Here is a 12,914-nt window from a genome sequence, read left to right on the forward strand (position 1 = left end):
AGGCTTGGAAGACCTGGCCAAAAATATGGAGTACTTGCGAGGGATTGAAAATGTTGAGCTCTGTGGAAGATCCAGGCCATAATAATTAAGGTGGAATGTTTCATACCAAAACTTCTTTTCTGTCTCTTGTGAAGAGACAAGGTTGTAAATAGCTGGAATGCCATCACTAATTATTAATTATGTGGTGAAATTACAGTTTGTTACAAATGCAAGTTAAAAATAAAGCTACTTAGTGCTAAGACTGGGTGTTTTGAATTTTGGGGTTAAAATTCACCAACAATTTTCAGATCCGAAGTTTCCTCATCAAACAGCAATTATACTTTGACTGATTTGAAGATATGCTTATTTAGAAACCATTGGGCTTCATGGCTGTAAAGGGGCAGAGCTGTATCTTATCAGCAAAATAAGACATTGTGTTGCATGATAGATAATAGAGTCCTCATGAAGCAATGCATCATCAGAAAATCATAAACATAGAAGAGCTGCTTACTTTATTCATGCAGATTAATAGTTAGGAGAATAGTTTAAATAAAATTATTTCCTGCACCTTCCTCAATTTGACCAGTGAGTGCATGTAGTATCTGTAACTAAAGATGACAGATGACTTAGCGACTTACTCCTAGGCATTTGCCAATGGAGCTCAAGAATTCTGTGGAGAATCAATAGAAACATAACTGATAATTGAATATTAGCATAAGAATAAACTATTAGCTATCATTATAAAGAAAGGATATGTGAGTCTGAAATATAAACTGCAATATGTTGTATGTGAAATAGCACATCATTTTTCCAGAATAGGATCCCTTTATAATCACCAGATCTATCAAATGATAAAGATATTTTCAGATATTTCAAACCAGCCATTACAACCATAGCTCTCTAGAATGTAACCTCAATGTTGTAACTGCCAGATCAGCGTTCCTATAGGATCATGGCAAGCAAATTTAAAATGTTGCATTTAGCACACAAAAATGAAAAAAAAATCAAGAAACAAATTAAGGGCTGGAATTTAATCCTAGAATCCCAATAATATGAATAAGGATTACTCCAATAAACCATGATCTCACGTAAACCCCATACCTTGTAACTTGTGTATATTATCTTGATTTATAATCTATTCTTAACAAATGCAAGTGTTTATAAGTCTGTTCCATTTTTAGTGCAAAATGACACCTCAGTATAAATGGCTCTACATTGGAGATGAACCATTGTGAGTAACTACATTTTTGCTCAAGAGAAATAACAAATTTGGTACACTAACTACTTATTTTTAGAACAAACATACATTCTGCAAAGTTAAGACTAGTCAGGTTAACTTTAAAAAGTATTAAGTGTGCAACCTTTGTGGCTATGCTTCTAGGTTTTAAATTAACTTTCATGTTCAAAGTTAAATCAAAACTAAATTGTAGTAGTGAATTTAATCTGGACAACATTAACAAATTAATTCTGATGTGATTCCATTTTCTAGTCACACCATTCCATATATATCTGTTTACCAACATTTAAATAACATATGTTGAGAAACGAATGCACAGCATTCATGACCATGTCTTAAAGGCAACAAGTCATATAAACTTTTGATATATCACTGAGACACGTTTTCTAAACAGGCATGGGTGTATGTAATATGTGTGTCTAGAGACAGATGGCTAATGATTTCAGAAGAAACCACATATTGAGTATTAATGAGGTATTATGAAGTGCAGCCTATTCTTCATCTTTCTAGTTTCTTGTTTAATCCCTGGGATTATTAGATTGTCAAGGGGAAAGGTGAATTAATATTTTTTATTGCGGAGATTAGTTCCTTTTTCTAGTTCAGTAAACTGGGCCCCAAGTTCTGTGCTCTCCAGCATTAGATTGGGGGGTACCCCAAAGATGCACTAAGAAATCCCTCTCAGAACTTCACAGGCAAGCATTTGCACAAAACTGCCCAGAAGTGTAAACTTCCTCTGGACAATTTGCCCTGCACTGTGAACTATCCAAAGATATGATTTAAATTGCAAACTTTTGATGGTTATGGTAGTAATACATCAATTCAGAAAAAAATTAAAACCTCTTCTAATTTACAGGTAACTCTTGTAAAGTCCCAGCATGATCCCTACTACATGATAGCCCACATCCTTCCACTCCCTCCCTCAATAAATTGCTTGAGCTTCCCCTTGGGTTTGACACTCACTTCTTGACCAGACTTCCCCCCAATCTGACCCAATCCTCTATTCCTGGAAGACCATTCTGACCCCCAACACCCACGAAAGTTCAACCCACATCTGCCACAACCTGATCTGAATACCCCATCATGATTTCCCCCCTATCCTACAACCTTCCCTCCAATCTCTGCCCATACTCCCCATGAGGTACAATCCCTACCCACCCTCCCAAGTCTGACCCGCTCACTGTCCCCACCGAGGTCCAACACCCAGCCACAGTCTGACCCTCTTCCACTCACCACAAGGTCTGATCCTCCTCACACCCTTACTATCCTGAAGGCAGACACCTGTACCCCTCAATGTCTGACCCCACAATCCCCCAAATTCTATACAGATCTTAAACACTTACCTTCCCCCGGCCTATCAATTTCAATTCGATGTTAATCTTATCTGGTTTATGCAGTAAGTGCCACAAAAATAGTTCATGTTGCCCTTTAATCAAACTCTGCTGGATTATGATAATAGGCTTTGAAGGCAGCTATGCTGGCTGGATCTCACCCAGCTTGAGTCATAAAGTTGGGTATGATAGGCATGGAAGAAATTTTGCATTAGGTACTTGGTCATGGAGTGGCAATCCGATGTTGACTGCCACTCCAATGAAGTTATGGCCTAATATATTTCTCAATAACAAATTGGAGTAACCAGCTTGATGCCAATGCTCCAGAATTTTCAGTAACATTAACAGTAAGGCTGCCGGCACTTGCTTTTATTATTGGACAATTCTGATGGCAATCTCTGGATCTACACAGGGGCAGAAACTGCTGTCAGAGATGTATACGCTGATGCAATCTTCACTGATGGAACTAATGCAGAATCACTGGCTGATGTTAACTTGAACTAATGTTCTCCAATGGCATACTGAGCCATAAGTACTGTTCAAAAATCTCTCTGACCCTAAAAAAAATAAATGTAGTGTTTCATTTTCTCCAGAAAATTTAATGCTGCAGATTTTTAAAAGTTTAAGAAATTATTGATGTTTCTCCCTTAATCGCATGTGCATTTTTATTTCTGTACAATAATTTTAACATAATTCCTGTTTGCTACTTTTTAATTTGTGCTTGGAAACCTGTAAGAATTCTTCATTCTGACTGATTGTTCAGTTTCCTTGCTGCCCGGGCCATTCACAAACCAAACAGATTGCCTATAGAAGTTTCCAAATTCAAGCTGACTTTGGAAAAGGTGAAGTTTGTGCTCAAAGCTGTTGAAATTTTGGACTCAGCTGATTTGAAGGTGAACAGCAAGACCTGTTCCCTTACAGCTTGCAACAAAACCTGGGCCATAATTTTTGTGCCTAACAGAAATTCCTGGTTTTGGATGTAAACAAATGACAATTCACGAAAACAAAGTCACTTTTTGCATTGGAAAATTGATTCCAGCAATATAAATAGCACACAAGTGCAAGAAAAATGAAATCCAATAATCTCAAATCCATGGCTTTAGTTTAAGAAAGGTAACATAGATAATTACATTTTTGGGGAATAAATGCAGAATAAAAGGATATGTTATGATAATGCCAATCATATGTTATTTGAGCACACTGCTGTAAAATAAAGCAAAATAAGTTATTTTCATGCAACTTATTCAAACATATCTCTAAGCAGCAGCAACTTCCAGCATGCAAACTTTATTCTCATTTTCCCCAATATCTGGTTTGGCTGTAGATTTTATAGTGATCACATTATAATACAAATTAGATTTAATTATCAGTGAAGGATTGGCTGTAATTAAAGATGACTGGAAATAACAAGCATTACATTAATAGCTACCAATATGACAATTAGGTACTGTATAATATAAACAGTTGAAAACCAATATGCAATACTGTTTTATCAAAGTTATAGTTGTTTGTGTGCACACTGTGCTTAGCATCTACTACTACACTGAGGTGGTTTCACTTCTCTACAATCCTCCCTTCTTGTCTCCTCAGTCAGTGACTTACCAATACAGGCAGTATGATGCTGTGTGAATCCAGGAGGGCATTTGCAAGTAAATCCACCAATTGTATTGACACAAAGAAATTGACAATTGTGCTGCTTTGTAGCACATTCATCCAAGTCTAAAAAAGGAGAAAGGAATAGCTAAATCTATTATGAAATTAAATTGAAAGACAGCTGTTTTTTAACTACAAGTTCTCCTTCCCAAAATACAGTGACAATTTCAAAAATTAGCCACTACTTGCACCCATTTTGTGACTGAAACGCACAATTGTCCAGTGGCTGTGTCATTTACATAAGTCATCTCAGGGCGCGATTTTACCGAAATTCGGGCCTGCAACGCGATCTGCACCCAAAACCGGGCAGATCACGCCTTTACTGACACCCGATTTGGGCGCAGGTCCGATCTGCGCCCAATTGGGCGGCGCAACGATTTAAATGCATTAGCATTTCAATCGACTTAATGAACCACGCGTCCACCTGCAGAATAAAAATCTGAAGTGGATTCCTATTCTGAAGGGGAACCTCTGAAGCCCACCCTCCTCAAACACCCTTCGCAGAACCCCCACTAACCACCCTGCGATCCGAACCTCCTGGGAGGCAGACGCCCCCAGCAGACCTCGCCCCTGTGATCGGCTCCCCCCCCTCCATGGTCAGACCCCCCAGGAGACAGGCCCCCCCACGGGAGACCCAGCCACACTCCACCCTCTCCCCTCGATCAGAACCACCCCCCCCTCCGGGAGGCAGGGCCCCCAACCCTCAGCAGAATGCACCCCCAAACTTACCTTGATTGCTGCTGTCCCTCCACCATCCTTTTGACTGCACTCTTTGATGTGGAGATGCTGGCGTTGGACTGGGGTAAACACAGTAAGGAGTCTCACAACACCAGGTTAAAGTCCTATTGGACTGGTGTTGTGAAACTTCTTACTGCAATCATTGGACAGCCTGCAGCACCTTCCTGTCCTTCCGCTGGTGTCTGCCAGAAGAGGGGGGCGGGTGGGCTCAGATGGATCTCTGATTGAGGGGGGGGGGGGGTGGCTCAGATGGATCTCTGGTTGGGGAGGGAGGGCAGACGCAGGTGGATCTCTGGTTGGGGGGGTGGTGGTGGGCTCAGATGGATCTCTGTTGGTGGGAGGGGTGGGGGGCGGGGTGGTGGAGATTCTCCCTAGTCCATCCTCCACTCCCCAAATCAGAGATCCACCTGAGTGTCCCCCCCCTTCCGACAGACGCCAGCGAAAGGCCAGGAAGGTGCTTCAGGCTGTCCAACAACTGCAGTAAGAAGTCTCACAACACCAGTCCCAACAGGACTTTAACCTGGTGTTTTGAAACTTCTTACTGTGTTTACCCCAGTCCAACATCAGCATCTCCACATCAACGAGTGCAGGTCAGAAGGATGGTGGAGGGACAGCAGCAATCAAGGTAGGTTGGGGGTGTGCTCTGCCGAGGGGGTGGGTGGGGGGGGGGGGTGCTGCCTCCCAGGCGCCTCCCTATCGCGGCTCATCCTCACTCCCATTCCCCTCCCCCAGCTCTCTCTTTCGCGCCCGGGCACGCTGTTTCAGTTTTTTTTCGAACTGCACACGTGCAGTTCATAGCTCCGATTGTTCTGGCAGCGCTAAGCCCGGCCCCATAGTGTGAATCGGACTGGAACCGATAAAAAGCGTATGGGCGCGCTGGAACAGGGATTTCGAGCTTGGATCGGTTTTACTTCAGCATCCGGCACTTAGCCTCCAAATGGTAAAATCTGGCCCTCGGTCTTGGCTAAGAGCAAGCATTGGATCAAACCCAAGATGGAGTGCAATGTCTTATCTTGTCAACTTGGATCTTGTTTATCTCTCTTGTAGGGACCATGAATTGGATTCAATGACTTTAAATTTTGTTTTTGGAGCAAGTAAGATGATGAATTCGGGCTTGCCCTATCCAGTCAGAGCATTGGCTTTATAACTAAGAATGGAGTAAATTTTTTTTTAAAGTGCCAGCAGTAATTACCACTGCTATGTTTAAACTATGCAGCACTGCTGAAATCAACTAAAACATATAGAACAAAGAACAGTACAGCACAGTAACAGGCCCTTAGGCCCACCAAGCCTGCACCAAAATGTTACATTATTTTAGTCGGTAAAATTGTTTTTTCAAATACATCTTACAAGCAGTTCTAGAGCTCTAGTTCTTCATTTATCACAACTGCAAGAGAAGTTTGGGAGAAAGGGTGTGGAGGGGATGAGGAAAATAAAGAAATCCAGTCCATATGCTCTACCTGGACCAAACATCTCTACCTACCTTTTCCATCATTGGGAATCTTGATTTCAGACAAAAATTATTTAATTCCAGCTAATGGTAAATTTAAATTCTTGAACTAATCAGTTGTGGAAAATAGGGGACATAATGGCCTAGTGGTATTATCACTAGACTATTACTGTAGAAACTCAGCTAATGTTCTGGGGACCCAGGTTTGAATCTCACCATGACAGATGGTGGAATTTGAATCTACTGATGACCATGAAACCATTGTTAATTGTCAGAAAAGCCCATCTGGTTCTCTAATGTCATTTAGGGAAAGAAACCTGCTGTCCTTAACTAGTTTGGCCTACAGGTGACTTTAGAGCCACAACAATGTGGTTGACTCTCAATTACCCTCTGAAATGGCCTAGCAAGTTACTCAGTTCAAGGGCAACAAGGGAAGGGCAATAAATGCTGTTCAGCCAACGATGCCCATGTCCCACGAAAGAATTTTAAAAAAGCCTAGATTAATAGCCCATGAGCAAAATTTCCTTCTTTTTCCTTACAGCATCAGGGTGCAATTTAGGGTCATCACCTTGATCTCTACATAGCTCTAGCATTAAACATTCATGGCAGGTTCCCAGTGACAATCTGGTCACTTCAGAAGAGTTAGAATGGTTTTGTGGTAGGATTCCTGCAGCACTTTAACTGATAAGAAGTGTTAAAAAGGCAAATCAATTAATTCCTGCCTGAAGGCCTTGACTACAAGGTCCCCCCTTCTCCCTTTTCCCAGAGTTTTACATTATTTCCCTTGCAAATACCGGAATTCATCTGACAGCCCTATGAAACAGTGCACATAGAAACAAACTGGAGTTTGCTGGGCTTTGAACCAAAGCCTCGCATTTCTGCCAGAAATTGGGTGCATCAGAGAAGGAGTGGCTAAGTAGTCCTCAGCAGGAAGAGTGAATTCAGCGTGTTGTGGTTAGGCAGTGGAAAACCTTGCTGCCCAATTCTGTCAATAACCCATCTAAATTTGGATTGGATGGCGTCCATTCCCACATGTCTGTCAACGAGAATGTAAGTATCACAGGAGGCAAATTTCCAGCCCTGCACACTCGTGTGCAGATGGTGCTGTGGCCATGCAGGATCAGAGAATACAGTAAAAAGTCTGACAACACCAGGTTTTAGTCCAACCTATTTATTTGATAATATTCTCACAAGCTTTCGAGGGGTTACCCTCTTCGTCAGGTGAATGGAGAGTTCTGGCCTCAGACAGAGCATATAAAGCACAGACAGTTTAGAGATTACTGATTAAAATGCGAATCCTTACACCTAACCTGCTGTTCAAGACCTGAAGTGGCTGACAATGTGAGTGGTGGGAGCACTGATCACAGTTTAAAGAGATGTGTATTGTCTCCAGACAGTACAGTAAGTGAGGTTTTGCAAACCCAGGCCTTCTGACCTTCGGGTAAGCATTCTCCAAGGCGGCCTTCACAACACACGACAGCGCAGAGTCGCTGAGCAGAGACTGATAGCCAAGTTCCGCACACATGAGGACGGTCTCAACAGGGATCTTGGGTTCATGTCGCACTATCTGTAACCCCCGTGACTTGCCTGGGTTTGCAAAACCTCACTTACTGTACTGTCTGGAGACAATACACATCTCTTTAAACTGTGATCAGTGCTCCTACCACTCACATTGTCAGCCACTTCAGGTCTTGAACAGCAGGTTAGGTGTAAGGATTCGCATTTTAATCAGTAATTTCTAAACTGTCTGTGCTTTATATGCTCTGTCTGAGGCCAGAACTCTCCATTCACCTGACGAAGAGGGTAACCCCTCGAAAGCTTGTGAGAATATTATCAAATAAATAGGTTGGACTAAAACCTGGTGTTGTCAGACTTTTTACTGTGTTTACGCCAGTCCAACGCCGGCATACCCGGATCAGAGAATCGCAGGGGAGTGGCCTAGCTGGAAGAACCCCCTTTGAGATTCTCCCAGTCCCTGCATCCCAATATAATCTGGTTTCTGCCCAGCAAGTACACTGGAATATTTATTCAAACATTTTTAATTGTGTTACAGAACTTGCTTAATTCCAATTTCTAAGTAACTGAAGAACAGCGGTTTTACATCTCAGAACACGAAAAATAAATACATCTATAATCACCACCTCAAAATCTGTAGTAATTATTTTGATTAACTTCACTTTATTTTCTTATATATTTTCTTTCAGGGCATAGATGTCTTAAATTTTCTCTTGAACTGACTATCTATAACTGAGAAAATGGGTGTCCTAATACATGTCAAACCTTGTCTGATCTCAATTCCAAAAAGCTGTTAGGAGGTGCCATGGAATGTTGCCCTGGTGTTACATTGTTAAGTTAAGCAACTGATAAGGAACTGGCCATCAGAAGTCTGGCAAGTCAATTCTTCCATGCAGCAGCCTTGCCAATATCACTGCATGATAACTTTTGAGCTTAATCGTGCTTCGTTGAATAATTGGCCTATCTTTCAGCTGATTAAACTGTGGTATTTAAATAAAACAAAGCAATAATGGTTAATGTTTTCAGTAGCTAAAAATGATCAATTTATTCATTTAGGTCAGTTGAACAAAAGTATTGAGAAAAATAATTTTTAGGTCACACTAAATTATGATATTGTGTTCACCTTTGCAACTTTTTCCATTTTCCTGCAGCAAGTATCCTCGCGGACACGCGCACTGGTAGCTCCCTTCGGTGTTCTTACAGATGAAATTACAGGGTTTTGGTGCCTGCACACATTCATCAAGATCTAGAATTTAAGTCAATTATGAATGATAAACTTGCTGCTATGTATCAAAAGTTACTAGAATATAGAAGGAAAGTATATTCAAGAATAGAGGAGGAAAGTATATCCAAAAGTAAACTTCCAACTACTAAGAAATTCACACTAAAATATAATTTGTTGAAAAGTCCTGTAGGGAACACACTGTATAAAGACTAATGGTATGCATACAATCGTTATATGTGCTTTGCCCAATTAGATACATGCTATTTAAGTGTAAGATATCTATCGACGTTAGACAAATATTGATTTTTTTTTAAATAACTCAGCTTGTGCTCCTCTTCCATCAACAATTTTAAGGGAGGGCTCAAATTTACCCAGTTTATTGCAGTTGAGGTCTCTAAGGCAGAATTTTGGTCCCTCAAAAGCTTTTGTCCAATCACAAGACCTATAGCTCTTTAGTTCCAGCAGCTTGCCATTACTCCTGATTGAACTGCTGAGACTGCAGCAGGCTACAGAGTAGCAGCTATCGGGGACGCCCCAAGTGTAGGAAAATGGGCTTCATCTTCATTAGCACTAATAAGGCAGACACCAGGATCGGCGGGGAGGGGAGGGGGGGTGGGGGCTGGTGGGGAGGGAATGGGTGGCGGCCAATCATTAGGGCAGGGGGCAGTCTGCCAGCATAGGTTGAACTGTGGGGTAGGGTCCTCCTTGAGCTACAGGGAAAAGGTGGCCACTTCATATGAGCCTGCAGTAAGGCTGGATCCCAACTATTATCTGTAACTTGTCTCTATATCCTTTCCTGCTGAACCTAAAGCTCCTTGGTTGGGCTCAAAACTACCAATCCTATATATGACCGAGACTATCACTCAGTTCTTCACCCTTAATTAATTTTCTCTGCAGCTGTAATCCCATCCCCTAGAGAGTCCACTTCCTGTCACTACCCTGTCCTCTGCCTGCCCAACTCTATTATTCATAAACTCGATCACAACATCCTATTCTCTTTATCTCTCACCCATGTTTTTGCCAACTTTCATAGCTACCACATTGTCCAACTACTGAGCTTAATATCTTGTTCACAAATTTCATATGGCAAAACCTTGGTCACCTCCTTAATTTTATTGGGGTACCAGGGTGGATGAGTGGGTGGAAAGATTAGGATTTTCAACTTAAATCCAGTGCCACAATAAATGCTGTTCCTGCTAACTCTATGAAAATATATATTTACAAAGTGACTCCTCCACTGTTTAGGCATCTTAATATTTAGTACAATCAATAGGGGAGGCAGTTGTGCAGTGGTATTGCTGCTGAACTATATTCTAGACACTCAGGGTAATGGTCTGGGGACCTGAGTTTGAGGTCAAAACTACCTATCCTATACATGGCAGATGGCAAAATTTTAATTCAATAAAAATCTGGAATTAAACGAAAAATAATGACCATGAAATCATCATTGTCATAAAAAGCCATCTGTTCACTTATGTCCTTTAAGGAAGGAAATCTGTCATCTATTTGGCCTACACGTGACTCCAGATCCACTATAACGTGGTTGACTCTTAAATGCCTTCAGGGATGGGTAATGGATGCTGGTCCATCCAGCAATTCCACATCCCATGAACAAATATATATAAAAAAAAATCAGGACTCTCTTGCACAGCACATAAATTGCCAATGAGGTTCCACAATGGCCAAGGACCACAATTCGCATATTTAAATAAATCCTTGGCTGCTTTGTGCTGGAATACTGGGCATTTATTCAAAGGTTTCTCAGAAAACTGAGTTGGACAGACAATTCTCCCATGGCTTCATTTTGTCAGGTGAAAATTGAGTAGATAACAGATAGCCTTTTATTAGTACCATCTTACTGTTTTCTGTACATAACTATCGACCTTCAGCTGCACCATCTTCAGTCTTTCGGCAGTACGCTCTGGAACTCTCTCCCTGAATGTCCCTTCATTGTTGCTTCTCACCTTAAAAACTCTTTACTGTAACAATTTTCTTTGTTATATGCTATTCTCTAATTTTTCTCCTAATGTTGCTGACATGTTTCTTTTCTGTGAAGTATTTTGGGACATTTACTACATGAAAGCTACATAATTTTGTGTGTTTGAAATTAATGGCAATCTTTTACATTATTTACAAATTAGTTTAACCAATAAAAATGTGTGGTTTCTTACTGTTAGCTGACATCGTTTTTGATAAGCGAGGGGATTAAGGGTTATGGGGAGAGGGCGGGAATGTGGAACTGAGCCACGACAGATCAGCCATGATCTTATTGAATGGCGGGGCAGGCTCAAAGGGCTAGATGGCCTACTCCTGCTCCTATTTCTTATGTTCTTAAGTTTAATATGCTCAAAAATGAATGGTTACAATTTACCACAGGCATTAAACTTCTGATTGCTTGAGACCATTATTTTCTTAATGTATCCTTACAACTTGGATGATTTACATTGTAACACCTACAAAATATTTTTAAAATACTTGCCCACACAAGATACGCCAGAGAGGTCTGTGGTGTAACCAGTCTTGCACATACATCGATATGATCCTATATTGTTAATACACCGTCCATTCTGACACAGGTTTGCAAGAACTCGACATTCATCAATATCTGAAACAGAATAGGCCAGATGTAATAAAATTAGGCTAAAAGAACACAGAAGAGTTTTCTGCCCTTTTCTTCTGAAGGTATTGACAGATGATATAGAATTCCTCTCGATCAACTGCTTTCATCCTACCTTTCCCACTTAGTTGTTTCTTCTGACAGTTGGTGATAGTTCCAGATAGTTGGTGTTGACAGACTATGAAGTATGCCAAACTGAAAATAGAATTCTCCTTTGCAGTGACAATGAGGCCAAATATAGTATCCTATAATAGCCAAGCTCAGATAATTCAACACAAACTAAGAACTAGAAAATAAGCAAAATACTGTGGATGTTGGAAATTTGAAATAAAAGCAGATAGTGCTGGAAAAACTCAGCAGGTCTGGCAGCCTCTGGGGAGAGAGGCACATAATTAGCGTTAGAAATCAGATATGACTTTTCTCTGGAACCCCTGTTTCTCTTTCCACAGATGCTGTCTGACGTGTGCAGTTTTTCAGCATTTTTCGTTTTGATTACAAACAATGGACTAACCTGTGACCATCCTAATTGGTATATTTGTGCACAGACACAATGTGTTTTTACATAAATAATGTATAATATATTCATCAGAAAGGTCAATGAGCTGAAATATTAACTTCCATTTCTCTCTTCACAAGAGAGAGCTGCCTAACTGAGGATTTGCAGCATTTTCTGTTTTTATTTCAGGTTTCCAGCATCTGCATTATTTTGCTTCTGCCTTAGAATGGGTTGTCTAATATAATCATTTGGTATAGAAATCGCTTGGAAGTTTACCGTGAAGGAATGAACTCGCAAGTGCTGCTACATGGTGTCTATATTTAAAGATACATGGCAGCTTTTAATCTTAAAGCAAAGCAATCGGAGAAGTAACAACATTGTTACTTTGTAAGATAAAATTTGTGAAGAATTTAACAGTGCAGCAAAGGTAAATGTAGGGCACGTCAAAGCCACAGAGCTTCAAATTAGATCTCCTGAATGAAATACATCAAGAGGACTGTTCTGTTTGTCACTCTACAGTGTGAATGCCAAAGGACACTTGTGTGCAGTGCCTGAGAGCAGGTTGTCACAATGGTACATCTGGATCTGAATGCAAAGGAGGAAGGATATACTAGGTTTGAAGACAGCGGCAAATGCATTATGAACTGACTTAAACAAATGAACAATCTTTCCCATT

The 12,914-nt window shown here is 40.8% G+C and overlaps 1 protein-coding gene across 2 annotated transcripts in view; it reads right to left on the reverse strand.

Moving 5' to 3' along the window:
* Positions 1 to 12,914, reverse strand: part of LOC145360729 (fibrillin-1-like) — a 407,592-nt gene that overhangs the window by 14,396 nt on the left and 380,282 nt on the right. For both annotated transcript variants that reach the window (XM_080216108.1, XM_080216109.1), the window contains exons 58-60: positions 11,605 to 11,730; positions 9,024 to 9,146; positions 4,147 to 4,263 (exon numbers count right to left, since the gene is read on the reverse strand). In XM_080216108.1, the coding sequence (XP_080072234.1) occupies positions 4,147 to 4,263; positions 9,024 to 9,146; positions 11,605 to 11,730 (366 nt within the window). The remainder of the gene's footprint in view (positions 1 to 4,146; positions 4,264 to 9,023; positions 9,147 to 11,604; positions 11,731 to 12,914) is intronic.

Source organism: Carcharhinus amblyrhynchos, chromosome 32 (assembly GCF_965287045.1).
Source record: "Carcharhinus amblyrhynchos chromosome 32, sCarAmb.v2.hapA, whole genome shotgun sequence".
NCBI classification, from domain to species: Eukaryota; Metazoa; Chordata; class Chondrichthyes; order Carcharhiniformes; family Carcharhinidae; genus Carcharhinus; species Carcharhinus amblyrhynchos.